Genomic DNA, 27,257 nt, shown 5'->3' on the forward strand with positions numbered 1-27,257 from the left:
GCTGCTCCTCAGAACTCATTAGTTCTTCACACAGAGAATCACAGGAAATGTGATTTTCAGTCCAGACCCCTCCTCCATGAAAAGCCTGCTTCATACACTGCTGTGGCGCAGAAGGCACAGGTAGGAAAGCAATGTACAAGCAGGTCACAGAGCCTGCATGTCCTAGTGAGACTTCATTATCCTGAAAAAGCATTTATTTTGTCTCACAGTTTAAGGCACAGACAAGCAGTAGCCCCACTTTTCAAGATCCTCAAGCCTTATAAGCAGTATTGTGTTAGATGCAATAACCGTGGGGAATTCAGACCGAGGAAACATCCTCTCATCAGTTGGTATTCAAAGATTGTTCCTAAGAAGTCCTGACACGTCACCCTCACAGTACCTTAAAACTCATAATTTTATATTGCAGATCTCCAAACGGCAAATATGTTGCAAGTTCCTCTCCAGTTATCCCATACTGATTTCAGCTACTGCACAGAGTCCTTCCCCTGCTCATGCTGCCGTTACCTCTCTTCACAGCTGGGACTGACAGACCTACCCTTAAACTTCACCTTGATCCCACTGCACCGATTTGTCATTCATCACCAAGCCTCAGCTCAAAAAGCTTTAACATTTCTCCATAACCAGGATAAACGGAACAAACTTTTTTCTAAACTGACTTTTGGAAGTTTCGTTTCTGAAAGACCCCTAACCTTCCTGTTGAGTCAGCAAACGGCTGCTTTCATGGTCTGCTGCTGGATGCTGGGCATGAAATTACATCACTGCAATTTTTGTTAAGTGTTAAAATCATGGCCAAATGTCTTAAGTCAGTGATGTTCAACCTATGGCATTCAAGCAACATGTCTTGAGGCACTCTGGTGCTGTTTACAGCTATAGTTTTTTTGTTGTTGTTGTTTGTTTGTTAAAAAAAAAAAAAAAAAAAAAGGTTGAGGAAAGCAAATTACAATGCCTTTTGCAGCCTGTTATGCGCCCCATGCTGCTGTCTGTGAGCCAACAAGTATTGTGAAACGCTGCACGTTAGATTAAAAAAAAAAATTACATCTGTCTGCATAGCGTTGCAAGAGAAGCACCCGCTCTTCACAACTGACTACTTTTTTGCATTCACCACTTGCACTGATACAACCAAAACCTTCCTGCTGGTTTTCCCATCTTGATTCTGAGAAAAAGCATGTTCAGGCACTAATGGTACAATATGCTATACCAAATGCAGGCACTGGCAGAGAGATGAGCAACTGAAATTGTGAATTCATGAACAGGGCAGCAACAATGTTCTATCACCCATCCTAATCCACTTCATCCACTGAGTCGTACTCAAAAAGCTCCCTTTTCATGTGCATGATCTGATGCTACAGAACAAGAGAAATGGTTTTCAGCTATACTGGAAAAGATAAGCTACTCATTGTAGTGATCAAACCTTAACTGCTTCTTAAGCTTTCCCTAGGAATCAACTAATCCTGTTCATGACGTGGCTACCATGATGAGGAACATTTTAACATTATGTTAAAGCAAATCATGCTCTATGTCCTCCTTGTATGAGGTGCACCAAGAGACTGCAATTCTTTTCTGAAACAAGGCTGTGAGAGTGAATTACTCTGAGGGCAAATTTCAATATACTATAACTCACCAGGATTTGTATTTCCTTTTACTTTGCAAGGGGAAAATAAAGCAACACCATACACCTAACTCAATTAACTGATAACACAACGTTGTTAGTTAATGAAAAAAATAGAGCTTTACATTCAGTGGAACAGAAAAAATAATTAAACTATATATTCAAGGTGAGCCAGAAACTCTTACAAAGTAATCACTGGCAGCACTTTAGTAGTCTGGGGTTATAGCCCTAAGTTACCTGAGTTGTTTTTTTTTTTTTTTTTTTTCCCTTTTTTAAAATTCAGACAATTTGTTATTTATAATTTAAAATGTCAGTAGGTAGCCTGGAAAGTCTATTAAACATGTACAGGAAGACAAGGCTACTTGAAGCTGATATTAGTACATCTACACTAGCTACATGCTGCTTTTCAAACTTATTGAAAGTTAGTAAGTTTTAGACTTTAGTGACTCACCAGCATCTTTGATCCATTCATCATACAGTAGCACAGCCTTTGATGTCAGATTGCTGAAGGCCATTTTCACTTGATTAAAATTTTATGATGTTGCCTGCAGGAGAAAAAAACAAAACAAAACAGAAATATGGATTTCAGTAATTAATAAAACAAAGGTGAATGAAGTGTTTTGGAAAGAAAAATCAATAAACAGAATGGAAAGAAATGGAGGAGGTTAACAGAAACATGTGAAATACAGATCAGGTAATGTCAGCTGGACAGATCACACTACACTTGATGGTGATTTATAGCTGAGCTGTTATGCAAAACAATACAATTTCGTAATCTCTCCATGCCAAACAAGGTACTTCCATGCCATAAGGCGTTATCTCAAGAAACCATGCTGTGGTTAACCGTCACAGTTAAGGGAAAAATATAAATAAAGAGCAGCTGCTAGAATTGCTTTTTATTGTCATCTCCTTTAGAAGTCCACACTGATAATGTAAAGTTCAGCTTTGCAGCATTTACTACTGAAAATGTAATTTTCTAACTAAGAAGTATTTCTAAGGTAGGTGGGAGGGAGAAGAGGTGCCAATATGTCTGCACACTTGTTTTAAATACAATAATTAGCTATGTTATAACTAGTATGCAAATCACACTCTGATGAATCAACTGTTTCCACACCAGGATTATGAAGCATCATAGTACCACCGGTAATACCATTAACTCACAAAAAATTTCCAGCACTTCCAGTTTGCCTGCAGCACCACCCGCACATGTAAAACAAAGAAGTATGGTTGTATGAATACTGATTTTTGCTTTGACATCAAGTACTCACCAGCCCTTTGCTTTACCACATTTCCCCCAGAAAAGACTTCAAAGAAAAAAAAAAAAAAACAGTTTTGAATGGTGCCTCTCCTTTTCCTATTCAGTGTTTCACTGTGCCATATGATTTTTCTCAATGCCTTCACATAATCTTCACACAATAGTCACCTTAGTTCAGGCTACACACCTTGACAATCAGCTCCTTTCCTCCGGATAAAAGGACAGTCTTTTCAGAGAGCCATCTCAGCCTCCTTCAATATAAGCCAGCTGCAGCTTTTGGGAGCCAGTTCTGTACCCCACGATACTGCAGTGCATCTCTGCTCACTCCTCAGATCTCCCCGTCTTCTCATTTGTGCTCACCTTAGCAAGCCTACACAACAATTTCCCCCATATTTCTAGTTCTAAAACTGTTCACTGCCATTTCATAGTATTTAGGCAGCTCAAAGTACACTGTATCCCACCCTTCATCACAAAATGCGACACTGACAAGCCTGACCTCATTAGTTTTCACATGATTTACCTCTTCAGTTCTCATTTTGCTACACTTGTTTTCCTGCTTGTGCTTCTGCTATATGCACCTGTACATCTCAAACTATTTCTTGTTCAGAAAATGAATGTTCCTTCAGCTCATATCTTCCAGAAATACCATCTTCCAGCATCAGCACTTCCCAGTTCAATGTCAGTGCCTTGCTGCTGACCATCCTCACATGCCCAATACTACCTTGATTTAGACAGCACCGCATCAATGCTAATTGCTGCACAAAGCATCATCAGTACAACAAAGAGGGAGAGCTTCCTATTTCTTCATAGCCATTTTTTTCAAGATGTATCATCATAATTACATCTTCCTATCTACAGATGCTGCAAAGCTATTTTTGTGCATACCAAAAAGTCAACATTAATCCAGCAAGCCTGTCATCTTTCACTAAATGATTTCTAGGCAACCATCACACGCATCATTGTAACTCAAGTAATACACTAGGCTAACAAACATTTTACATAAATGCACAATTACTTCCTCATGCTCAACAACAGAAAAAGATACACACAGCCACTAAAAAGGAGAGGACAATCCCATAATCCTCCACACAACCTGCTAACTGCAATGCTCACTTCACAGAAGTGTTATTTTTCTATTATGCTGTACTGAACTCTTCCTGCTAAGTCAGTCTCTCTACCACGTACCCCGTGGATACAGGGTGCTTCTGAGACAGCTCTAAACATTCATTGACATTTAAAGTCTTACTGAAAGCCAGAGTATTTCCGATGCTAATATGCAAGTGTACAACAGTCAATTTCTACCTACATACATTAATTTGATTGGTCTGAATTACTAACCATACAATTCCAACATCATGAGTGTGGTTCAGACACATGAGCAATGAAATCCACAGTGCAGCAACCAATTTCAAGTGATCAAATACTTCTTTTTAATATAAATTAAGTATGAATATCCCCTTTCTACACCATTTTCCATTTAAACTGGCAAACGTAGTTCAATCTATCTAGCTCCTGATGTGTTATTCTAAGCTATATTTCTGTAGAGGTTTTGGTTTCTTCATTTTTTTTATTTTATTAAATCCAGTTGTGCCTTGCTCTATCCATCTCACTTTGATGGAGATCAAGGGCACTTACTGTAACCGACAAACCATTGCCCACACATTCCTCAGCAATAGCTGTAGCCATACACCCATAGCAGTTGCATTTACTAAACCCGCCCCACACACACAATCACATTGGAGGTCAGTGAGCACATGTAGGCACACACACACTTTTAACAAAGCTCAATGTAAAGGAAGTCCATGTCTATTCTTATTTAAGTATTGTGGCATTTGATAAAAAGGGCAACATGTTATAAAACTCCGTGTTTATATAGGTTTATAAAGGAAAAAACGGTACATATAGGGAACATCTCCTTCCTTTTCTAATGGAAACCTGAGTGGCCTCCTTTTTGACAGTAGCTGAAAGTGGTTAGAGACAGATAAGTATCACTGGCAACTTGCTCAGTAAACCAAACCATGGATGATGTCAAATGAAGGTAAACCCCACCCTGTCTTGAACATCACATGCTTTGGATTGTGCTACAGTGACAACTGAGAAACCCAGCTGAAGGTGGCTGGTGCTGTGTGTGGGGGGAGTATTATAAATCTGTATTTTATAAATAATTATTTAAATAGATTGATTACAATAAGTTATCCTTAAAATGCACGATTCTTCCTATTTCAGTCTCCTGAGAATAGTAAATCAAGAGAAAAGGCATACCAGACAAGATACTTTGTTCAAGAGTTCTAACAATATTCCACCAAAAACCTGCAAACAACTTGTGCACACAAAGGCTCAATAGTTCAATAATACACACACACACACAGAGATTCACTGAAGTAAAGTAACCATGTTACATTTAATCATCACTTCAATAAAAAGTAGCTTATTGAATTCACTGTCAGAGTCTTCCTTCTCACAATCTGATGAAGATCTTAATACAACTCAAACTGGCTAGTTCAACACACTGAACAAGACCCATGCCAAATGAGCAGCCTACTATTTCAAAACATTCTGTGCAAAAACCAGAAATGCTGTGGACGTTGCCTTAAAATGGATTGCTATTTATTACAGGTTTGGGGGTGTTGATTGACTTATCCTTCTCCTTATGCTCAGCCTACAGATTGCAACCTCACAAATTCACAGTTCTTTGCATTTATCCATTTGACATGTGAACACCAGTTCAGTGTATTAGGAGTCAGATAAATGTGCTGTTGGTATCTAAAGCAACTCTTACGCTAGCCGGCCACTGGGACCAAACACTGTCTTTATATCTGGAACCAGACTACTTCCAATATGTTGCTGTTGCTCACGGTAGAAATGCAGCAGACAAAATGGCATGTCCTCACTTTTCCCATGCTGCTAGAAAAACACTTCTCTTACCCCTCCTGACCCCAGCACTCACAGTTCTTCTCCATTTAAAACATTTCATAAGAACTGACGCATCAGAGCCCCTTAGTCTTCAGAGTTTTTATGTTCAAGTCCACAACAGCTGCTAAACTGATTTTGAAAGTTTAGCAGTTCTCTCATCCTTGAGAGAAGGATGCACCAGTCACAGCAGCCAGCTTAGTTCAGCCTAAGGACACAAAGACACTTGACTGAGAAATTACTGCTAATCAGAAAGTAAGCAAAGTACAATATACAAAACTTACTACTGTAAGAGCGGGAGTAATGTCAGGAAAGACAAAGCCATTCACAACTTTTCTACAGTTGAAAGACTTAATATCAGCTTTTGCATAGAACACAAATACTTTATTTTCAAAGTGTTTTTACAGTTTTACTTTTTTTTTTTTGTACTTAACTAGCTACCTAGTTATTTCTTTGCAAGTCTACTTTTATAAACAATTTTTTTTGCATTTACTTGACTATGTCAGGATTTTTTGTTCATTTGTTAACTATCTACAAGTAGAATTTGTGACTGCATAAGAGGTATTTTATTATTTATTACATTTGCTTCACACACAAGGTCTCATATACAGGAAAAATACGTTCAAGGCCTCTTGTGTTTCGTTATTGTTGATTTTGTGGGTTTCTTTTGTTTGTTTTTAATACAAGACTGCAAAAACAAAACAAAACAAAACAAAAACACCACATAGCCACACACAAGAGAAGCAACTAGATTGTGCTTCAGAAAAAAAAAAAAAATCATTTTGAAAGACTGCTCTTTCAGAGTACAACCATATCATTGGGAAATAACCCAAAGATGCTGTGGCTTAATGGAGTTTTCCATAGTGTTTGGCAGTTTTGAGGCCTACAGAACTTATCCTCTAAACAAGAAGTTGGAAATGTTTAGCCTGAAGGCACAAAGACCTGTGGGCAGAGAAAGCCATTTGTTAATACACAGCTTTAGTTCTTCATGCTATAAAGCCATCTACACATGAAGTATTTGTTTAGCCACAGTTCAGTCAGGATAATGTATATTTAATATACATAAATGTTAACATATTTACAGAATCAGCACATCAGCACTTCTTTTTCCAATGTTCTACTTTCTGCTTGTAATAGCATTACAAAAAGCAACTAGAATGTGCTAGCAACAGGGAAATTTTTGAAATAGCATCTAGGTTGTAGTAAACTCCCCCAAAATTACAGAAGGAACACTAGCAGACTGATTTTAAAAATTGGGTTATTTTAAATGATGCATGAGAAGAAATTTACATAAATCAAAAAAAAAAAAAGTCATTTATGTTTAGCCTGCCCAGTGCAAAAAGTTCTAAAGAACATATATGCAGCTCCCTGAAGCACATGCATTTGGAAAACAAGAACTGAAATTATGCCTATGAAACCTGTGAAATCACCTATGAAAAACTTAGGCAAGGTACTCAGCTCTTAGAAAGAAATTAGTGCTATTTTTCTTTTTATTTAAAAATGTCAGTGGGAGTCATCCTGTGCACCTCAGGTCAGGCCAGCTGCACTAATATTTCTAAAGACACCCTTAAACAAATGTGCCTCCATCATTATAAGGATAGGGGTGTAAGGGAGCCAAATGATGGAACGGGCTGTGTCAAAAGAGTAAAGCCATTTGCTGGCCCCTGGTTCCCTACAACTCAGCAGACAGCTGAAATAGGTGCAGCTGAGTTAAGGCACACAGCTTTGCAGAACCAATTTCAAGTGTGACCATTACCTTTACTGGAGAGGGAGGGGTACATAAGATCACTTACACCAGCCAAGAATGTGCATTTTCATCCAAAAATGCCACATACCTTAGCAAACCATATGAGAATGCCACAAGATGACAAGTGGTAGTTATTAAGCTGTTACAAGTTTTGTTACTATGCAAAAAACATTAGTGATTCTTGTAATAGGAATTACTGGTATGCCTCACACATTCTTTATTTTTAAATGAGAACAACAAGCTTCTAGCATTCCTTGGTTTAACCCACATGAAAGATATTTGCCATTCTTTCTGCTTATTTATTCCCCCTACGTAGTTTTTAAATATTAAAACATATTGAGATTTGCTTTTAAACAGTAATTTTACAAGCAATGCTTTACACTGATGGCTACTAAACAAATGCAGCAAGCAGAAGAGCTTGACAGAACCAAGCAAAATGAAATAATACCACTGGGAATCTAACATCAGCTTTGTCACTCCATAAACCATCTTCTTAATTAATTTAATTAATTAATATTAAGACAAGACTTTCTCTTCACAGAGAAAAACTTGCTATTAGAAAGACAGAGATACTACTTAGAATCACAGAATGGTTTGGGTTGGAAGGGACCTTAAAGACAAACCAGTTCCAGCCCCCTGACATAGGCAGGGACACCTCCCACCAGACCAGGCTGCCCCATCCAGCCTGGCCTTGAGCACCTCCAGGGATGGGGCATCCACAGTTCCTGTGAGCAACCTGTGCCAGGGCCTCACCACCCTCTGAGTGAAGAATTTCCTCCTTATATCTAATCTAAACCTATCCTCTTCTAGTTTAAAGCCCCCTGTCCTACAGGCTCTGGTAAAAAGGGCCCTAGTTTTACAGGGACCTCTTAGCAAAAGACATGAAAATCTGATAAAGTACAAGCTTCAGTGGGGTAATTTTCACCCAAGTCAGATGTCAGAAACAAAGTTTCTGGAGTGTTACCCCCTTGACACATCCAGCAGGTAATGATGGCAGGACCCCCGTCCTACAGACCCTGCAGGAAGATGGAAAGAACACTGACCCACGCTGGTCTGATTTCAAAATGATAGCACAAGAAGTGACAGTAACACGGGGTGACACATTCAGGCATAATTATGAAACACTAATGCTTCAGAATCATTTAATATACCATTGTTAATTTTGCTTTTGAAGTTCACAGGGTAATTAAACCAGAACATTTCACAGATCATATCTTTGGCTTTACCTGGGAAATATCAGCTCTGCCCTTCCTATTTCCCAAGGTTGTGTTGTTACATAATTGCAGTTATTTTAACTGCTTTACTCCCTTATGCCAGGCTGCAAACAAGTACAAAATGCCTATTACATCAGATTGGTTACTCACCTATATTCTGCCACAAAGTTGTATATCACCTGATGTTACAGATTTTCCTGAGAAAAGTTTCTGTGACCTTCCTGATTCTTTATGCCTTTTCTCAACTAAAGAGGGCATTTTGGGGAAGTTTCATCTCCCAGGTAGGCTGGTAACATCCTGCTTAGCATTAAGCGGCCTTTTTGTTGTCATTAATATTGCTTGTAAGCACTGTTCCTGTCAGACGGCAGTGCTCAAGTGAGTTACAACTCTGTTTAACAGAGGGATTTAAGGAAATTTCCAGATTTTTGGAGATGTATTAGTTAAATGTTACCTTGATTAAATTTCAAGCTTTGTCTCTGAAGCCAGCCCATTCTAAAATAAAAATTACTCCTTAGTGTGCATCAACCACCTCCAGTAGACATTGGTGAGGGAAAAGCATATTTCCAACTACATGTAAATCCCTTTGGAAATAATGTGGACATCTTAAAAATAGATGAAAGAGGTTTAGAAACTGCATTAGAATATCTGCTTGTAAATTCCCACACCAGCCATATTGAGTAAAAGAATACTTAACCTGTATTGTCACCCTTATTGAATTCGTTGTATGGCACCTCTTTATTTAATGCTTTCCGTTTTAAACTAGCATCAAAACTACGATTTACCTACACAAGTAAAGTAGTCTGTAGGCAGCAGAACTAGTGAAAACAGTTCATTTCAACCACATTACATACTGGTGTTTTTTTGTTTTTTTCTTCCTGTCAGCCTACTGGATTTCCCATTCTGATGCTGGGTAAAATAAAAACCAGTTTGTATTTCCTTCCATGCCCGCACGCAATGTGTTAAAAGAATGGATACTGCAGGCTTCATGCAAGGCTGATTGCTAATGGGCACAGAAAAGCTTCTCCCTATGGGAACTGTGTCAGGTTCTTCACTGGGAATGATTACAGCCCCATTTTGTGCCTGCTCCCAGCTGATACCAAACAGGAATCCTCCTGGTCCACATACACTGATCCAGTGACCAGTGACTGCTGAATAGGGAATCCCCAGTGTGCAGTCCCATGGCAGCCCTACTGATGGTCCTGGTCCCCAGGCAGCTGCAGGATAAGCTACAGCAGCTCACTGACCCAAATGAAATCACAATCTTGGGGAAAAAGTTCCTTTTTCGGTCAGCACAGTGGCTCAGAGGGAGCTCATGCAAAGGAAGCAGCAAGACACCTGAGCTGGGAGCTGCAGGAAGGTGGAAAGGTGGGAGCTGCAGCCCTGTCACAGACATTTAAGCTGATGATGAAATCACCGGATCATCATGTCTGGTCCTGCCTGCAAAACCATAGACAATCATGTGCCAGATCGTTAGTTAAGATGTGCACGCACCGCACCTCGGCAAGCCGTCACTCTGTCCATCACATGCACAAGGAGTACTTCACAACACACGAACTGAAGCAACAAGAACGACTTTGTACTACACCATGGCAGCAAAGGATTGGGCATCACAGATATGTTAAATTACCTGGTGATGCAACTGAAAGCAATCCTAGGAACTAATCCTAGGCCCTCTAGGACCAAACAGTCCATGCAAATGTAGCCTGGGAGGAAGTTTCCTTACGAATCTGAACTCAGTTATCAATTTAACTCAAGTATGAGAAAGGCACTGGGCTGGATCCTGAAAGGATTTCCAGTTTCACTTGTGAAACAACCACCATAAACCACACACCAGTATATCTACCTCAGTTTTTAATCCTCACATTCCCACCGTTTCAGAGAAAGGCAAAAACATAAACTGGGTCAAAGCTGCTAGAATTTTAACTAGTTATTGGTGGTCCCCTGGCTTTACCAAAATCCTTTGAGCACTGGTATGTCAGCCACTCTGCCTTCAGCTAGCCTCATCTGCCTACCTGCATGCTGCTGAGAGGCTCCTGCACCTGGATTACTGCAGGAGCTCTTTTTGTTGGTCTGCCAGTATATGACTTGCACTTGGCTCCCTTGGATTTCATGCCAGCAGGGTGACAGCAGCTCACAAAGTCACCTAATCCCGCCTGCACAGTGAGCGCCATGACACGCATCCCATGACAACTTTCACCTAGAAGTCAAAATAAGGTTTGCCTGTGACGTAATATTTGTATTAATGCAACCGCATTTCCATTAGATAATGACACACCATTACCCTTATCAAAAACCTCTGGCAAATTATTCATTTAGTATTTGGGCCATATCCGACTCAGGTTAATCTCCTGCTTATGCAAAGGACTTAATAGCTCCTCCTTTTTCCTCCTTGCTAATTACTACAGAAAGTTTTCTGGTTGTATGTTTTAATTTTTATTTGAAGATCAGCTAGGCTTAGTGTCACGTTAAGCAGGCTTTCACAAAGCGAGAACCAGGGGACAAGGCAGCGGTAAGGCAATCTGTTATGTTTAGATGGGCAGCACAGGCACATGCGCCCTGTGCAACCCCTTAATTCCTCTACAAGTCGGTGTCTTCATAACCCACAGCTTTTACCCCTTCTGGGCTTCTTTGTTCTGGAGTAGGGATAATTCTGACAGATACATGAAAGTATTTGTAACTGTGGTATTTCTAAAGCATGTACACATTGTTAGTAACCAAGCAAACTACAATATAGATCAGCACAGTTTGAGGGCTAAGAAGTGATATTTAAACTGCAGTGCGTTTTCGTTTGTTTTTAGCCTGTATAAGAAATACTTTACTTTCAATAAACAATTTATAGATGAGTTCTATAAAGGTAGTGGGAGTGGAAGTGCTACCTAAATCCCAAGAATGAAAATGGTGTCTCATGACATCAAAAGTTCACATTTTAGAAGACTAAGAATGAAAGGACTTTGTGGATGCATCCACAAAACAGGGTTAATGGCATTTAATTTTCTCTCATTGTGATGATGAAAATCTCTTGTTTTGAGTATACACCACAATTATTTGATTGCTTTGATAAGAACCTTTTCAGCTTTCTACCAGACACCCATTCTTAGGGCAAAACATTCCGAACATAGGTAGAAGCATCCTCATAACAGTCCTCAATACCTTATTAACGTACCCTGGGAATGGGCAGGCCATAAGCAAAACAGACTCAGCTAATGTTGCCACATTTATGTTCAGTCTAAAGATCTCCCTACTTCTCCTGTGTTATACCATTGCACAAAGTCTGCATCAGTCTTAAACCTCCATGTAGGATGGTTTAGAATTTGGTCCTGTTATGAGCAACATTGCCTGTACCTACCTTAAAGTTACTTGTGAAAATATGAAGAGAGATAAGAGTGAGACCATCCCCTTCCTTCAGCTGCAAGCTGAGCCACTGGGTTGGCTCCATCACATCTTCTATCCTCATTAAGAGTTAACAGGTGAATTGCATGAGAATATTCTGTGTCCAATTAATTACAATATAAGCAGTTTGCTACCAAGAACGGGTAGAAAACTTAGTTTATGTTCACCCATTATTTCACAGAACCATGACATACATGTATATTGTCATTAAGTAGTCATTGTGGGGAGGACTCCACCAAAGCTGATCAAATAGAGGCAAGAGATGTAGTACTAGAGTTCATCTTGCAGAGCAGACTCCTTAAAACATCTGGGAATGAGATTTGTTACACAGGTAACATATTGTGAATCTAGCTAATACCAATGGAAAATAAAAGCAGACAAGCCTTGTTTCCATTGACATTTTGTAACCAAATAATCAATGGCAATGTACCTGTAGCTATTCAACAATGCAGAAATTGAAAATCAATAGAGAAGAAAAACAGACTATAAATTTCCATCCATGGTAGGCAAAGATGGGGACGCTGTACTGTCTTTTGTAATATGAAAATACAGCAGAAAGGAGATTCATGGGAAGAGGAGACAAATATATATGTGCATATATATATATAGTTACCTTAAAATATATATATAGTTACCTTAAAAACATAGTACTTAAGAAAGAAGCAAGCAAATAAAGTGAAAAATGTTCATCAATACTGAATGAAGAAGTATTTTTCTACAGTCATATCTTGCCTATAGTACACACTCAGCTCAGTTACTGTCACCTCAGATGACATGATGCAGAGTCACTGCCGACTTATGGAACTTCTATTGCACCGCCTGCAATCTTGCTGGGTTCAGAATATTAGTAAGCAGCAACACTGATAACACCGGTGTGGAATTGCAACACATTATTTTGTTCACCCTTTAATGCAGCAATTCTCAGAAGCTGAGTTGCTCCCACACCACTCTTTCATGCTGACATGGGCTAATTTCCTTTACCATTGTTTCCCACTGCCTTGCACTTGCTTAACCTACCCACCCTCGAGTCCTAAGCTGATATCCTCGGCAGGAAAATAATGCATTCCTTCTGCTCCAATGTTGCTTGCACTGCACTAGGCAGGCATAAATTTTAAAGGCGTATGACCTAGAACTGACACCCTCCCTATCCACCCACCCTTTTTTTTTTTTTTTAAAAAAAAAAAAAAAAAAAAAAAACTACTATGCAGCATAGCGGACACGCTGTTGCACACTGTAAACATCAGCAACTGCATCCTCCCTAGCAGGCTCTTCCAAAAGAAAGCTGGGACCAGCTGTGTCCACAACCTTCTGCTGTGATGCACGCAGCACAGCCGCCAGCCCTGGGAAGCATGACACAGGCTGCTGAGCACTGAGAGGAGATGGCAGGGATTTTAGGGCCATTTTTGGAGGAGCCACTTTAAAGGAAATCTGTGCTCAGCATTGTTTTTAAACTAAAGTATCGGAACACGGAAGTCTGCTGTCATTGTCATTAAAAAAGAGCTACTGCTCACAAGTTCATTCTTGGCACATCAGCTGATGTTGTGAATGTACTTTCTGGAGTGCTCCAGGAAGTTACTGTATGGCCACATCCTAAATCTTTCCAGTGCAGTGGTGATGATTTACAGAGATGCAGTCCCAAATCATCAAGGGATGTGCAATGAGATATAAAGGCCTTCTCTTTTGTTCATTTGTTTTTTAAATCAACATTCTTCAGCATGATGAAAGGTTTAGTTAATCAGCACAAAACATAATCAGAAGTATTAGTGTCAGGCAACCCACGAAGCCACATTATGCTGTTGCTTGGAGATTCAGGCCTCTCAGTCAGAATAACCAAGCAAAGCAGTAAGAACATGAACAGACTTCTAGTTTCTCCTAGCAGCCCTGTTTTTCATCTACACCCCCAAGATCTCCACTTGGAAAAAAAAAAAAAAGGTAAAGAATTGGTTTACACTTGATCAGAGTTCACGCGGAAGAGCAATACAGCTTTAGAAATTGATTTGATGTGGAAATGCCTTACAAAAAAGCCAGACGTTTCCCAGCCAGCACTTGCTGTATTCTGTCCTCAAGGGAGGAATCACGGAGGGGTGGAGAACAGAAGGCAAAGGGATGCCCAAACGTCAGGGACAGCTGGAGGAAGTGACCCTGCAGACTCACCCTATAGTCAAGAAAGACACTGTCGAGATAGTACAGTGCTTATTATACTTTTAGTCCAAGGGTGAAAAGACGGAAACAAGTATTTTTATAAACTCCCACTTGATACCATTTGAAATCTGTATAAGCTTCTGGGTTCCACCCAGGCAGTCTTGGATGCTGCTTGCAGTACAGCTTGGTCAATAGCTTTCCACAGCACCTTTCCCTTTTGAGGTGACTGCACCCCTTACAATGCTATCCAGTTTCCCAGAGCTTGGACACAGGACATGCATAAAAGAAAGGGAGCACCTTCATTTTGGCTTGGCATTAAGAGCAATTCTAGAAAAACTTCTACACTTGCTGTGCAGGTAACTTTCAAAGGACTACAGATGTGCTGGGCATCCAAAGGGTTCCTGTGAAAGAGCTGTTGGTCAGGACTCAATTAGAAGTATGGAGCAGAGGCATTCACAGCTGCCTACTAGTATTACAGAGAGGAAACATCCAGTCCAGATGAATCAGAGAAGTGGACAGCCTATGGAGAAAAAAGGAAAAGGGCAAAGCAACGCTGTGTGGGACAGTAGCCAGAAGACAACCTACCCTCAAAAGTTTACATGGAAACAAGTCTCTCCATCAGCTAAAAATATTAACTGGCTTCTTAGCAAAGGGAATCTTGAAACATTTTTAGAAATCAGATATTTTGAATAAAATTCAGGTTCAAATGGATATGAGCTTTTTGTTCTACTTCCAAGCAAAAAATATGCAGTAGTGTGCACAACACCAAATGTCAAGTAGAGGCTGATATTATGGGCAAAATATGTTAATGACATGACAGAGTTGTGACGGGTGACTTTTGCCCCAGATCTAGTTACTTAGATCTTACTTGCTGTGCTAATAGGAACTTTAAAGTCTTCAGTATATTGCACTTTCAGGAAGAGTGTATGAAACAGCATTGTTAGGCTGGAGTGTCTTCAAATTAGTTTAACACTGATTAATAACTTCACAAAAGAACAGAATGAAACACCACATTACCGGACAGATTTATCACAGGTGTGCTGTAATGCACAATTCCACCTGGGAGAGATACTGAATATTTTCCACCTTCTATCAGCATTTTCCACTACCACAGCAGAACGCAGTTTTTATCATCTTCCCAAACACTCAGAGACCACCCAGGACCATGACACATGGCTAGAGTTTAAAATAGATCAGCTCAGCTAGACAGTGGGTAGGGATGAACCAGGCCATATCAACCACACTTATTTTTCCCCTGTTTCTGATCCTGAAAGATTGCCAAATACAAATAGCTCAAGAAAAAAAAAATTAAAAAGTCCATCAACAAAGTGCATTAGGCAGTGGACGTGCCACATTAGAATAACGCAGGAGACAATAATACTTTCAGTGCAGAAGCTTGGCAAGAAACAGAGTACTCAGACTAATACTGACGTTCCTGTAAAACAACAGCACATGAGAAACACTCAGCATGCAACAGCAGGAAAGGAGAGGAAAGCTGGAACGTCTCCAGTAGAAAGAATGAGCTTATATCTACACATTTCTGTTACCAAAAAAAGTCTGAAATGGCATTTTTCAGGTAGAGGTTTCAGCGTTCTGTGGAGGAGGTCAGCGTGTTTGGTTTATTCTCTGTGCAGAGCAGAGGGCAGGTCACTAGAGAAAAAGCAGCACTTTTTTCACTTGTTGGCACAGCAAAGCTGTGAACAAAACTGAAGTGTTGGTGCCAGCTCAGTATTCCAGTTACCATGCAAAACTACCAGGCCACACACCACTGCCTGAACCTAGAGCAACACCACAACCCTCGTCACTCAAGCAGGTTTCTAAAGACAGTGGTTTGTCTCTTCTACCTCACCTCCAGATGATTTCACTGTTAACACTCAAACCAAGGAATTTGCTTTCACCCACGCTCACTGCGCTCCACACACACGATGCAGCTGCAGGTTCATTCAGCTGACTGGGTCCACACAGTGAGATGCCTTCCCTCTGGTGGGTGGAGGACTGGACCTCTTCCCACAGCTGTTTTCTCAACAGATGAGCCAAGGTCACACAACTTCACCATCTGTAAAAGCAGCTCCCTTTCTTACCACAAGCCCGTTTCGGTTCAGTTAAGCTTTGTCTGATGCTCCAACACCTTGGGTGACATGAAAGTACACTCCTCAAGGACACAGATGAAGTGTCTACAGAACACCAAACTGCACAATCCCCACAGGTCCAGAGGCAGTTTTCCATTCAATAACTTTAAATGTAGGTCAAATGGAGCACCTAAGCTGTTTAGTTTTAAAATACAGTAGCAGCTTCCTTTCAATGAATTGGGAAGAACTCCAGATCAACTCAGAACTCCCTCAGGCCAATGGACTGATTAGATTTTGGGGAGCAGTTTCAGGATAACATGAAACTCGGATGGGGAACTTCTTACTCCATGACATTTCAGGCATTCATGAAAGGAGTTGTTGAAGGGAGGCAAGGAGACCTTTAACAGCTTATAACTTCTGCACTCCCTCCTCTCAGCTTTCTCCCTCCTCCAAAATATAGCAGTTGTGCTTTTGGTTAGAACTTAAAATGAGAGGACTTCTTGACCACCAGAGCTATGCGTAAAACGATTTACAGCCATTCTTTACAGTTTTATTACTTCTTCATGGAAAAACAAACTCAGCCTCCTGTAACAACTCAGCTTATTGCAGAACAAAAGGTGCTACAGAAACGAAGTTGTTGGCACCACAGTAGTAATACAAGAGGCAGAGGGAATTAGCATCTATAATAAAGTCCCATGAAACATGGCTCAAAAACAGTTTTGTGAAAGGTTTAATTTCAAAGTTGGTGATCAACACCTCACTTACTACATCACTCTTTTGGCTTTTGTACATAGTCTCATACATCTTGTCATGAGTGATAAGGGTGGACAGGGCACTTCCTAAATGCATTACTGTAATTTAATTAAAAGCTTGTCAGGCCCATTCTGTACAGTTAGAAGTCTCAAAAATGAGCCTTTTATTTCAGTACAGAAAGACAAGCCACAGAACTCTGAGTACAAAAGCGATTAAAGAATGTAATTCAATCCAGATATTTCCAACTGTACATCCAAGCAAATAAAAAAGGGATTGTCATGGATGACATAAATGTAAACACTGTGAAATACACTATTCTATTGCAATGTATCTGGACGTAAGTAATTTTCACCTTTACAGGAGAAGGCAACATTATGAGCTACTACTGCTTTGAACAGACAATAGACATTTCTATGTAGTCCATCCCTATCTATTCATAACACCACAGGGCAAACAAATACCACAGTATCTGCTTAACAGAATAAATGAGCGTATCTGACCTACAACTCTGATACTCTTGACACTTCAGCCAATACCTTTTAATTAAAAAGAAAACTAGAAACATTTTACCAAAAGAAAACAAGCGAAAATACTACCTGTTAAGTCCTTACCACAAAAAGACAGACATATGAAAAAAGATTGTATTTCAAAACTTTACTGAGCAGAAACATTTTTCCCCACTCCAAAAGATATTTTCTCCTCCAACAGCAGCAGCGGCTCTAAATCAAGGAGTTTCTTCTTTCTGGTCACCTTGCACTCTGCTCTGGTACACATCACAAAACATCAGCTTCAAACACTAGAAACATGTTCCAGGCACTTTACCTTGTAAATGATCAGAAAAAAAAAATAATAAAAAAAATCAAATAGTTGTCACCTCAGATAACTTTCCTGAAAGAAAGGGAAGAGTACCAATATTAAATGGACCCATACTCTAAGAGCATACAGAGAAGCACTGAATCAGGCTTTTGTGACTTTGTTTTAAGCCATTTTGGGATTGATGATACAATGCAAATTATTTCCAAATCAACAGACAGATCTTTGTGTTTCAAACCCCAGCAGAAGTTGTCTCCTCCTTTTGCTGGGCAACAAAAGAATAAAAGGAACAGAGTTATTCTTGGTGAGCTATGTTTTTATCTCAGACATACCCGTAAGTCCAGCGTACAGCCCCTGGGATAGCAAGGGTTTCTTCAGCTTCCACCCAGGAGAAGCCTGGAGAAAGTTACTAACTTTTTGCACTGTACGTAGTATTTGTTTGCATGTGTTTTAAAAGCACACCATGCAGATTTATAACCACATTCACACCCCTTTGGTGAGGTACTGCTTTAAAAAAAAAAAAAAGATTTTGAATAGAGGCTCCAGGCACCGGGCCCAGTGTGCAAGGCACCGTATCAATATAAAAGATAATCCCGACTACAAAGAATTCACAATACAATTAAACGCCCACAGGGAACACACAGGAATTCAGAAAGCTGCGACAAGAAGCTTCTCTTGAGCACAGCAACTCTGGCTGTTTACAGGGTAAGTTTTCAATTAAAGAGTGGTTTTAATGGGACCAATGTCAGCTTAATCAACTTCTACCCCCATTACTCACTCCTAATCCCACGTCACTCTTTACTCACACTGGAACAACTGTTTTTCTCACTGCGTAATAAAACAGATTGGGAAGCACATCAAGGGCGGGGGGGGCAAGGCCACAGGAAAAGAAAGAAAAAAGAAAGGTATTTTTAACCTAGAAGAGTTCATCAGAATAGTTCAGCACCGGTCCTCTCCAAGGGTCAAAAGCACTTAGGATAGAAGAACGGATGGTGCCACTGCAGCAGGAGGTGGCATGGTTAGGTGAGGGGAGATAAGAGTCAGCGTTCGCTGCTTTTACCATGATGAGTAACACGGCCCTGACACAGTGGAGAGGAGCAATCCGAATACCATTGCTCCTGGCAGATACGATGACTCACTGAGTTTATTTATTGCCACCTGAATTCATCCTCCCTGTGACATCCGTGCTACTCCGTGAGTGGCACCCGGAGCTTACTTTGGGCTGGATAGGCTCTGTGAGTGGTAGTTTACAAGAGATGAGATTTCTGTGCAAGCTTTGGATTTCAAAGCTAAAAATCTGGTTCCTCTGATTCTCCCACAGTACCAAGATAACAAGGCCCTGTTTACACCTGTGCTGCTCTAAATTCAGTGTTCTGTTCACATTATCCAATCTATGAACTGCTTACAGGTCTTCTCTAGTCAACATCTTAAGTAATAAAGAGTTTTCTGTAACCACCATAAACAGAGCGTAAGTAGCAAAAGACACAAGGAAAAAAAAATACACACCAACAAACACACGGTAAGCATTTTACTACATGATTTTAGGGGGGGGGGGGAACCCTGCACTATTCAATGGCCAGCATTTAACACTGAAACCAAAGACAGGTAAAGAAAAGAGACATCTGAGTTCCTCTGGTGTCTCTTCTTAGGCTAAACTTTCATATTTAATATCAGCTGAAGTAATCCCTATTACTTCTGAGATTTCACCCAAGTATCAGAAAGATAGAAAAACTCTTAACTGCTACATCATCTGCTACTTCGCAAAACTTCTTGTAAATTGAACATGGCAATTGAACAGGCTCTGCAGGACAAAATTGCACTGCGTGTCTCTTTTTAGCTTTCATTTTCTTGCCTTTTAAAGGAACTACTTAAAAAAAAAAGTACAATCAAGCCTAAAAAATGAATTATTTATTTTGTTAATGTTTTTGTTCAAATATTCCAATATTTTCAAGTAGGAAAATGTTCACTTTTCACCATTTAGGCTGCATTTGCCCTCTGTAGCTGCAGCACTTAGCCCGGGTACCACAGAAAAGCACCTGCAGGGGCTCCATAGCCCTGCACAACCACCCACCTCTGAAATAGTATTTAAAGTAAATTTAAGCGAGCAGAAAGGGATGAGTATTAAATCTCAAAGCAAACCATGACGGTTTTTCTTTTCTTATATACTTTAACTCTTTTTAAGCTATAGGTTCTCTGCAAGTCTCTCGGTGCTGGGCTCCCAAACAGATCAGCTTCCTCCTTAATGTTCAGAACTGCTTTTTGAAGTATAAATTGTAATAGAGAAAAAGGTAACCAAGTATGTCAGCCCTTCAAACTTAAAGTGTTCTTGGGAATGGGGAAAGAGATGAAAAAGCGCACCTGTGAGTATCACCTGCTGTGAGTTCAGGAGAGAAGAGCAGGACAAAAGCTGCTGCAAGGGACAGGGGTACAAGGGACAGGTAGCAAGAGGGAAGGGGCACTTCTCCCTTCACAGCTGCACAGGATTTGGGAAGCAGCTCAGTGCTGCAGACATCCCCTAGCCTGAAACCAATACCAACGCCAAGCTGTGAAATTATCTTTGCAGAATCAGGCTGCACCTCTGAGGACGACGCCAGCCCTTCCATTCATCCCCGCCTGCCACAGGCACTCGCCATACGTGTTTTACAAGAGGTCCTGTCCTCTGTCTGCTCCGGGACAAGCCGGCGGGGAGCTGGCACAGACCCTGCCCTGGCACGGCCGGGATTTGGGGATTTGGCCAGCAGATGGGGAAGGGGAGATGGGGAAGGTGCAGGGCAGGATCCGGCTCCCTTTGCCTGCCCGCCGCTGGGCGTGGGAGTGGCGCAGCAGAAGTACAGGGTAGGAGGGAAAAAAAAAAAAAAAAGACAAAAAAAAAAGTTTCCCAGTTTCCTGGTTTGCTGCGGGTGAGAGAAACAAAGCCAGGAAGGGCACGGCACAGTCAGCAAAGACAGCCGAGTCACGTCAGGATAGAGAAACGTACCTGATTAGCTCTTTTGCCGGTATGCAATTAGTTGATAGACATTTTGTGGCATTAGCGAGCCGCATAACGAGTCAAATCCTATTTGTCACGCGTTTTCCTTGACTAACGCCGCGGCACCTTCCCTGGCACATCCCGGGAAGGTGACTATCTCTTCCTGCACCCTAACCTGCCTCCTTCCTCCCGAAAATGAGCCTGTAATGGAAGGGCACCCCGCAACGAGACGCCGCAAAAAGCCCTGCTGTTCCCCGCTCGGGCGGCAGAGGGGCTACCCAGGAGGACTTTAAGCCGGGTTTTCGCACCTCGGGTCTTTCCTTGCACTTTCTCCAAGCCACCAAGCAAGTGCAAGGCGCTCCCGCCCCCCAGGAGCACCTCGCACACGCAAACGAGCGGCGGCCGTGCCCCGGCAGCCAGAAAAACCCGCCCGGGCTTCTCCCATAGGGACAGTCGCTCCCGGGTCTGGGGCGCAAAGCGGGGAGGAAGATTCCCGATTTGCCCAAAAAGCCTCATCCGCGGCATGGGGGGGTCCGAAACCCGGCCGAAATGCCGCCGACCCCACAGAGCCCAGGAGGCGGCAGCCGCCTGCCCCGCTCCCTCACCGCCCGGAGAGCCCCCTCCGCCGGGGGGAGGCAGCGGGACAGGCGGACAGACAGACAGAGCCGCCCCACTCCCAAGCGGCGGGACGCCGTCCTCCCAGCCCTACATTTTGGGATCCTCCCAAGCACGTGGAGCACACCTCTCCCCCGGGGCTGCTCCTGCGGAGCGGGGGTCCTCAATTCCTCGATGCCCGGCACCGCTCGTGGCTCCGGGGGTTGGGAAAAGGGCACTTTTTGGGGAAAAACAGCCCCGGAGCAGCCTCCTGAGCAAGGCGGAGGCCGTGCCCCTGCCTCACCTCCGGCGCGGCTCCTTCCTCAAGACGGGGCGACGAGCTCGGAGCGGGGGGCACGGCCGGGAAGTTTGGAGGGCTGGGGGCTCGGGGGAGCCTCAGAGGGCACCGGCACCGCGGAGCGAAGCCGGAGGAGACGGCACAGCGCGGGGAGAGGCTGGGGAGGGAGCCGGGACGGACGGACAGAGGGAAGGAGAGGAGCAAGCAGTGATTTTGGGGCAGGGCGGGTAGGAGCCACCCCGTGTCCCGTCCCACCCTCAGCACAGAGCCGGTGGGACTCCCCCCAAGCCCCTCAAACCTCCCCAAAGCCCCGAGCCCCCCGCACTCACACGGCAGCGGCACGGCCACACCTGTCCCCGCACCGCCGGACGGGACTGCGGGGCGCCGCCGCGCACGGGCCTCCACAGGGCGCGCGGCGGGGGGCACGCCCACGCCACGCCCAGTGCCACGCCCATGCCACGCCCAGAGCCGTCCCCCCTCGCCCCCGGCAGCCCCCGACTCCTCCCGCTCCGTTCCTGCAGGCAGCGGGATGCCGAAAGAAGAGTAGGAGGTCTGGGGAGACAGGGCAGTTGACTGCGTTAAACATAACAAAATAATAATAATAATAATAATAATAATAATAATTAAGCCCAACCGCCCAGCTCCAGCCCAATACCTCAAGCCACATCTTCCTCCCCAAAATATTGCGGGACACAGAGATTTTCCTCTCTCAGGACCTAATTGGGATGAAGGTGATGTTCCCCGATGACTTCCATCCGCAGATGTGAAGGGCAGAATGGGGGGTGATGAGGAATTTCCAGATTTCCAGGGTGTAAGTAGGTGATCCTTTTTTTTTTTTTTTTTTTTTTCTGTCATTCAGCCCACAAATATGTAACTGACAGGTTTTGAGATAGATAGCAAGGAGGTAAAAGCTTGAGTCAAAATAAGAGGCAAAATCTTGGAGGAAGGAGAGGGTATAATGGCAAAACTGAAGGAAAGAGGCAAACACCTCTTGCAACTTGTGGAAAAGCATAAAAGGAAGGGGCTGAGAGTGGATGGTGTTAAACTAGTACAATGTATAAATGCAGAAGTGGCCTCTGAGTTGGGGGACACCAAACAATTCAAAACTAGGAGTCTGAGGCAGCAAAAGGCAAAATAACCATAGGAAGCCTTTTGCCATTGTGGAAACGTTAAGGCTAAAACCAGGTGCTGAGGTGGAGATGGAGAAACAACTCGTAACAAATCCTACAAAAGCTCTCCATTGCTGAGCAGTTGATTAGGCTGGAGATTAAGAGGAAGACCCTGAGGTTTTGGGTTTACTTCATGCTCCTCTTGGAATTGTTAAGATTATGACAAGTGAGGAAATCCTGGCACTTTTGAGAGGGTATCATAATAAGATTGGGTTTGGCCAAAAGGGATATGTAGAAATATGACAGTCCATTGAGCAATACTGCATGTCTCACCTAGGAGGGGAAAATCACAAAACCAAATTAAACAACCCCATTCCTCCCTCCATCCCTTAATGTTCAGAACTTGGGAAGTTTTCCTTGATTTTTTGGTTCAAAACTTTTTCTTCTTTTTTTTTTAGACATCAGCCAAGAAGAACTACAAACAGACCTTAGGAACCGTACGTCCCTGCTCAGGCAGAGCTTTTGGGAGCGTTGCGACTAATAAGTCTTGACTTGTCCAGAGGGATGCGGCTATATGGCTCAGCAAGCAACTAATATTCCTCATGTGTTGTAATATCTACTTTCCCATGCCTGATAGGGCTGCCCTGGCTGTGGCAAAATGGGACACTGTGGTACATAATAATAAAAAGTAAGTAGGTCACCCAGAGACTTCCAGATACAAGGTTGCTGCCATTAATGGAAAAAAAAATATTAATATATTGACAGCAACTATGAGATACAAACAAGAAGCTCCGGCACTTTTGATGACAGCAGTGTTAGGAACAACTGCTACTGCTCTCTTCGGAGCCTGATAACGAGAGCAAGTGGCCTCACCTTCAGTGAGGAGCAAAGGTAGTCCTAAACATTGGGTCGGGAGGACAGGAATAATGGTTGACCTGCTCACGGCAGGTAAATGATTAACATCCAGTTACACGGGCAGGGGAAGGGCAGCAGGAAGGAGATGGCTGTGCCCTGCACAGAGGAAGAAAGCGCAGGCACGCCAGAGGTCAGAGGCATTTAATTTGCAAGAGAGGCAGCTTGCAGCAGCTCGGCTTTCTCAGCGTTTAGCACGTGAAAGCTGTACCACTTATCCTGTCAAGATAAGTGGTGGCTCAGGTCCCCTGCCTTTGCCATCCTACAATGGGGTGAGAGGGAAATGAGAGTAGGCACCGGCAACGTCTCCATGGATGTCCTGAGGTGTTGAAGGCTCACCTCCATGCTGCACGACAAGCCAAGCTGGTCATGCATACATCTCCCCCATGCCTTTCCCTGCTTTGTTGCCTTACCAGAATCAAAGAGCTCATACGCTACGCTCGGGTGGTCATGTTGTGGGTGAGATTGTGTTTCACCAGGCTGCTGGAGACGGGTGCTCTCCAGGCCGTATTTGGAGCAGGAGGGCCCGGGGAGCAGGAGGATGGAGGAGCTCCCTCCAGCTCTCCACCAGCGCTGGGAGCCTGCTGGAGCAGGAATAGCTGTCAGGCAGCCAGGAAGTCACCCAGAGCACACCAGCAGCTATCTGCATACCTATCTTGGAGAGACGCGCGGAAGTTACCAGGTTTTGTTTGCTTTCCTAGATATCGCCTGTTCTGCCCGCGTACTGGCACGGGTGCCCCGAAACACAGCAGCCAAACCTGCCCTCAGTGGGCTCCGTAACAGCACCAGCCTGGAGCTGGAGCTACTCTCAGCTTTTCCCTGCAGTTCATTGCAGAGAAAAATGGCCTTTTCTACCCAACCCTCAGCCCAAACCACGTTTAGCCTTCCCAAATGTCCCCAGGCCGGGCCCTGGCCTGCAGAGCCGTGCACGTTTGGGTCTGTGCTGGGCACCAGCGCTGGCCTTCCTTACAGCTTTCCTTGCAGCACCTTACAGCTTGTCACCACTGAGATCTTGAATATAGATGCTGTCTACCAACTGTTTTGTTACATGAAATGAATAGCTACTTCTTTCATTTACCTGTCTGTATGTACCTGACAGTGATGGCAGCAAACATTGCCTTCTGCAGGAGCTTGCACGGAGGAAGCCAAAGGGATCTTTTCAGGATGTGGGAGGGTTGTGGGGTCTGGTTGTTGTACCTTGGCCCTGACATCGTGCCATTTCCAAAGATCCATCCGTGAGCTGGGGGTGTAAACACATCTGGAAAAATAACTTCCCTTAGGAGAGCAGTGCTCCATGACTGCCAACACAATCTAACACGTATTTTAAAACAAAAAACAAACAAAAGCCTTTGACAAAAAAATGAACGCTAATTCTGCAGAATACCTGCCCAGTGCTCAATAGGTTTTTGCTGACCAAAATATGCAGGTGCAGGAACATCACCTTGGAATACACCAGAAGGATGCAGAGCACCAGGAAGATCAATAACAAAGTACTGTTAGCACAGACATTGCCATCTCCAAATGAAAGTTAGAATTTTTGCCTGATGTAAAGTTTGCTTCGTAATATTAGAAGCAAATGAGTTGATTAGGCAACCTGAAGATAAAATGGTGCAGCCTGGGGAAATTCTTGGTGCTAGTGAGGACTTAGCTGTGCACATGACTGTGGCATGCCATGTCCTGCGCAACATCCGCAAGGATAAGAGCAAAATCTTTGCCAGGAGTGGGCTTGAGTAATTGCTGATTTGCATTTTGCCTGAACACAAAAGCGGCAGCTCATTCACCCACGTCCCAGCAGCGTGTGATGACATGGAGCTGTGCAAAGAGTTGTGCCTTCCTGGTCATTCTGGCCATAAGGCTGTGCTCTGTGAGTTTGTGTCTTCTCTGGCCAGGAGGGACAGAGCTGCCAGTGAAAAGTGCTCCTTTTTTTTCTATGTCCATGCAGAAGCTTCAAATAATTTTTCCAGTTCCAAGACATTTTGTTGTACACATGCACTATGCAGGAGGTACACCTGGGTTCAGGACTAAAAAAAGACCTTGAAACCAGAGGCCTTGGGTTACCCCATTTGTGTCACACGCAGGAGATGTCAAGGCTCAGGAGGTATTGTATCAGGGTACTGAGCAGCACAGAGAGAAATGGGCATCCACAAAACTTCTGGGGTAGTCACTGAAACCTCACCTGCCCCCTCTCCCAAAGACCAGCCATTTATTTTTTTCCCGTCTGTTCTCATATTTCTCCTGCCTGTGTTCACACAGTTTTGCATGAACACTGCTAAATAGCAGTCTTTCTAACAGCAGAGCAGCTTGTCTTCCCCTTCTCTGCCTGTCTCTGAGGCATGGACAAAACCTAAGGACCAGAAAAGGGAGCTTAACCATTAATTACAACAAATACACAGTCCATTCTGCCTTGACGAGTATTCCAGTACTCACAGGACGCAAAACTACAGTCAAATCATAGAAAGAAATTACTCTCAAAAATTCAGGCTGGGTCAGGCTAGATGTCCTTAACAATGCATTGTGTAAAGTGGATTTTTTTCTTCCTTAATAAAACTTTCTGCAGACAGGGGGTTGGGAAGAAGAACAGGAAAATAAAACCAGAGAAATAGAGAAGGAAAGAGAAAAAGAGAAAAAGGTATTCAACACCAGTTCTGTGAAAACATTGTAGCTTCTCCTGGCTGGGGTTCCTGTCTGATTTCAGACAGTGGCTATTCTCATCTCCATACTGCCCAACACAGTAATGTCACCTGTGCTTGATGCATAGGCCACAGATCAATAAGTTACTTTGAAGCTGAATGTACCCACTCACTATTCATGGAAAGGTAAACCATGGAAAAGTGTCCTTCATGCCTTCCAAGAGGCACAGAAAAGGAGACGTAGGTGAGATATATTTCAAACGGATTAGAATCAGTACCACAAGTTTCCTAATGAGGGCTGCAATACATTCAGAATAAACAAACTGATGAAGTTTAAAACTTGCTAGCTGAGATGAATAAAGTGAGATTCTAAGAATAACCTTGGAATTTGAATGTCTAATCTTGCTGCAGATTAGAGGAGTCTTTGTAGTTCATGTGATGTTGTCAGAGCCAGGTTACACAAATAAACAAGTTGTTTTTGAAACAGAGCCTCTCCACTGGCAATGCTAGACCTGAAAGGCAGCAGTTCCTGAAAATGAAATCCCATAACCTAATTACCAATCAATGTTTTATTTGTGTAACTGTTGCATCTGAAGCCATTAGGTTGCAATCAGCTATACCATAGGGTCTCTAAAACTGCTGACTCTTTTCACGTGACTGTGGTCAATAAATAGAAATCTGGATTACATTTCATAGCTAATTACGCTTCTTCTGTGGTCTCTCATACCTTTAATACAATCACAGATCATGTAGCTTAAAATAAGTCTTCTGAAATTAAAATGAAAACACAAAAAAAAAAAAAAAAAAAAAGCCAAAAAGCAAAAAAGCCAATTCTTCATATATA

The 27,257-nt window shown here is 42.7% G+C and overlaps 1 protein-coding gene across 1 annotated transcript in view; it reads right to left on the reverse strand.

Annotated features, from left to right (window-relative positions):
* Positions 1-22,118, reverse strand: part of ELOVL7 (ELOVL fatty acid elongase 7) — a 35,000-nt gene extending 12,882 nt beyond the window's left edge. Inside the window, exons 1-2 of the mRNA XM_084304985.1 lie at positions 22,092-22,118; positions 2,061-2,154 (exon numbers count right to left, since the gene is read on the reverse strand). Coding sequence (XP_084161111.1) covers positions 2,061-2,124 — 64 coding nt within the window. The 5' untranslated portion in view covers positions 2,125-2,154; positions 22,092-22,118. The remainder of the gene's footprint in view (positions 1-2,060; positions 2,155-22,091) is intronic.
* Positions 22,119-27,257: the final 5,139 nt, after the last annotated feature.

The sequence above is a fragment of the Netta rufina genome, assembly GCF_964035555.1.
Source record: "Netta rufina genome assembly, chromosome: Z".
Lineage (NCBI taxonomy): Eukaryota > Metazoa > Chordata > Aves > Anseriformes > Anatidae > Netta > Netta rufina.